The sequence below is a fragment of the Pteropus vampyrus genome, unplaced genomic scaffold (genome assembly GCF_000151845.1).
Source record: "Pteropus vampyrus isolate Shadow unplaced genomic scaffold, Pvam_2.0 Scaffold134, whole genome shotgun sequence".
In the NCBI taxonomy this organism is placed as follows: domain Eukaryota; kingdom Metazoa; phylum Chordata; class Mammalia; order Chiroptera; family Pteropodidae; genus Pteropus; species Pteropus vampyrus.
In genome coordinates, this window is record NW_011888915.1 from 85,980 (window position 1) to 89,692 (window position 3,713).

Genomic DNA, 3,713 nt, shown 5'->3' on the forward strand with positions numbered 1-3,713 from the left:
TACAATCTAGTTAAATGCAAGTGCCTGAATAATAATTTGTATAGTATAAAATGTACTTGTGTGCTAATGTATATAATGTTTTGCCTCCTGTTTTCTCTCAGGATTTAATGTATATACAATGGGTACAATTTTCAAACTTAAAAGAATTATAGCCAGTAGAAAAATTATGTTGTACGGATTATGCAACATACAAACATAATAGAAATAAATGTTTGTTAATTATTTTTTCTAATGCTTAGCTTTCTTGTGATGCAATCTGAAATTACCTGTGTTATTCCATTCTACTTAATTTTCTAATGTTGTCATGATAAATTGATTTCATGACCTACTAAGGGATATTAACTCAAAATTTGTAAACCACTTTTTGAGGAGATGTAGGTAGAACACTGATAAGTATCAAAAGATAGTCCTTTAAGGTTCTAATTTTTTAAAAATTTCAAACCATTGTAGGAGTAAGCTTTGTCTCATGTTACACAGGCACCAACCAACCATGCTTGCCTTTAGTGATCTAACTATATTACAGAAGAAAAAGCCTTTATTGTTGGGGAAAAAGTTTTCCAATAAATTTCATTAAAAAAATCTAAAGCCTATATGACGTTAAAGGAAAGTGTAATGAACAAAATGAGTCAGAATATAGAGGAAAAGGAAGCATATGTATGAGAAAGAGGAGGCATGAGAACGATGAAATGAGTGAGGGTGACTATAATGATTGCTTCTGTTGCTTCTAGTGCCACAAACTAGAATCAGTGCTAGAAACTGCCCCTTCAAGATATTTTTAAACTTCATCTTAACATTGTAGAGGGACTGGATATTAGTTAATATTGTCAGGAAGTACAATCTCTTGCTCTAGCATTTCCAAAATAATCTGATGTTTACATTTCTTGAAAGCTAAGATTTCACTACCAATTCTTTTGAACTGTGTGAACTGATTAATTATTTTTTGAATTCAAGAAAAATAAAGAGAATAGAAGTCACTCCATGTTGGCTAATTAAATTCTAATTTTCTATTTTTTAGAAGTGGAAGTAGGAGCAAGATCTTTCCCCGCTAAATGAAAGCTGCTTAACATAGAGAACAACAACTCATAAGCTATTAATAAAGTGAAGTATTAAGATTACTTCCTGTCTTTATTGCACTTAATGGGGGAAATGATGGAAAATCACTAGCTTAAAGAGATATAAAGTGTCATAGCTTCTTCGCATGCCAGACAATAATAATCCTAGGAGCTGAATACTATTATTACCTCTATTTTCCAGGTAAGGAAGCAGAGATATATAACGTACTTAATGCTGACAGTGAGTGGCAGACTAGAATTCTAATGTAGACATTTTGGTTCCAAAATCCATGCTCGTAATGACTGTGCTATGCTGCCTCCTAGGTATAACATGTCCCTTCCAGATATTTGTGTATTACTCTTTACTTGTTCATATGTTGTGATATGATTTAATTACTTGCTGCCAACTTCTTTTAATTTGTGAACTCCTTAAAGATGAGGATTATCTCTATTTTATATGCCATGTCCATCCTTGTGTATTTTAAAATATATAAATAAAAAAGTAAATACATTATTAACTATAATTGGCTGACCTCAGCAAGTATTTGCAAGAGTTGAGGAGAGAATATTTTGCAATTAGTCAAGAAATGGACTGAATAAAATATAATTTCTTCAAAACATTTTAATGGATTCTTCTTGTCAAGCATTCAAAACAGTGATAATTAAATGCACTGTATGGACCTCGTTTAGATCCTGATTCAAACAAACCAACAATAGGAAACATTTTTGAGAAAACTGGAGAAAACCAAACATAGACTGAGTATAAGTTATCTCAAGGGATTATTGCTAAATTTATTGATCGTGATAGTGGTATAGTGATAATGGTATAGTAGTTATATTTTAAAAGTCCTTGTCTATGAGAGATAATCAATGGAGTATTTAGAGGTTAAAATATAAGATGTCTGGGATTTGCTTTAAAATACTCCGGAAGTATTATTCATGAATTCTTCAAAGAGAAAAAAATTACAGAAGATTTAGAGACACATGGTGGCGCTGCAGGACAAGATGAAAACTGCATGGAGGACATTGGGCTCCATTATTCAGAGGAACAGGGAACATCTCACCCACTGAAAAGAGAGGTATTAAGGAGCTTCACCTACAGAGCTGCCGGAGAGCTATACACCCTTTGGGGAGTACTAATTTTAAAACGCAGCATTTCAGCCTCCCAAATTAGAGCTGAACTTAAAATTTTCCATAAAAGACGTTGCTTAAAGGAACTATGAAGATCAGAGGAGTACTCGCTCTGCGGAAAAGGCAAGTCCTGATTCTCTTTGTTTTGCTGGGATTGTCTGAGGCGGGTCCTAATTCTGTGCACTATTCTGTGGCCGAAGAAACAGAAATTGGCTCTTTTGTGGCCAATCTGGCAAGAGATCTGGGGCTTGGGGTGGAGGAACTGTCCTCACGGGAGGCCCGAGTAGTGTCTGATGATAATGAAAAGCATTTGCACCTCAATTTGCTGACTGGAGATTTGCTCCTAAATAAGAGACTGGACCGAGAAGAGCTATGTGGCTCCACGGAGCCCTGTGTGCTGCATTTTCAAGTGGTATTGCAAAACCCTTTACAGTTTTTTTGGGCTGAGCTGCACATCAAAGATATAAATGATCACTCCCCTACATTTCTGGATAAGGAAATACTTTTGAAAATATCAGAAAGTGCCACTACTGGAACCACATTTCTAATGGAGAGTGCTCAAGATTTGGACATTGGAAGCAATAGTCTCCAAAACTACACAATTAGTCCCAATTCTCATTTCTACATTAAAATTCAAGACAGCGGTTATGGAAAGATATACCCAGAACTAGTCCTGGACAGAGAGTTAGACCACGAAGAGGAACCTGAGCTCAGATTAATACTCATAGCTCTGGATGGTGGATCTCCACCCAGGTCTGGGACAACTTTGGTTCTCATCAAGGTCTTGGACATCAATGACAACGCACCTGAGTTTCCTCAGAAGCTCTATGAGGTGCAGATCCTGGAGGACACACCCATTGGATCCTGGATAATAACCATCACTGCTAAGGATTTGGATGCAGGCTATTATGGAAAAATATCTTATATGTTTTTCTACGCATCTGAAGACATTCGTAAAACGTTTGAAATAAACCCAACATCTGGGGAAGTTCACCTGAGATCAAGCTTAGATTTTGAAGTAATACAGTCCTACATTATAAATATTCAGGCAACAGATGGTGGGGGTCTTTCAGAAAAATGCACTCTTCTAATTACTGTAATAGATATAAACGACAATGCACCAGAAGTGACCATGTCATCAGTTACAAAGATAATTCCAGAGAATGCCTCAGAGACCCTTGTGGCTCTCTTTAGTGTCCGAGACCAAGACACTGGGGAAAATGGGAGGACGGTTTGCTCTATTCAAGATGACGTCCCCTTTTTTCTAAAACCGACCTTCAAGAACTTTTTCACTGTAGTTTCGGAAAAAGCACTAGACAGAGAGGTAAGAGCCGAGTACAACATCACCATCACCGTAATAGATATGGGTACCCCCAGACTGAAAACCGAGTGCAATATAACGGTGATGGTCTCCGACGTCAATGACAACGCCCCGGCCTTCACCCAAACCTCCTACACGCTGTTCGTCCGCGAGAACAACAGCCCCGCCCTGCACATCGGCAGCGTCAGCGCCACAGACAGAGACGCGGG

General features: G+C 37.4%; 2 protein-coding genes across 2 annotated transcripts in view; both read left to right on the forward strand.

Annotated features, from left to right (window-relative positions):
* The window catches only part of LOC105297013 (protocadherin beta-2), an 87,838-nt gene that overhangs the window by 60,821 nt on the left and 23,304 nt on the right, over positions 1 to 3,713 (forward strand). The window lies entirely within an intron of this gene.
* Positions 21 to 3,713, forward strand: part of LOC105297069 (cadherin-23-like) — a 16,622-nt gene continuing 12,929 nt past the window's right edge. The window contains exon 1 of the mRNA XM_023534909.1: positions 21 to 3,708. Within this exon, the coding sequence (XP_023390677.1) occupies positions 2,272 to 3,708 (1,437 nt within the window). The 5' untranslated portion in view covers positions 21 to 2,271. The remainder of the gene's footprint in view (positions 3,709 to 3,713) is intronic.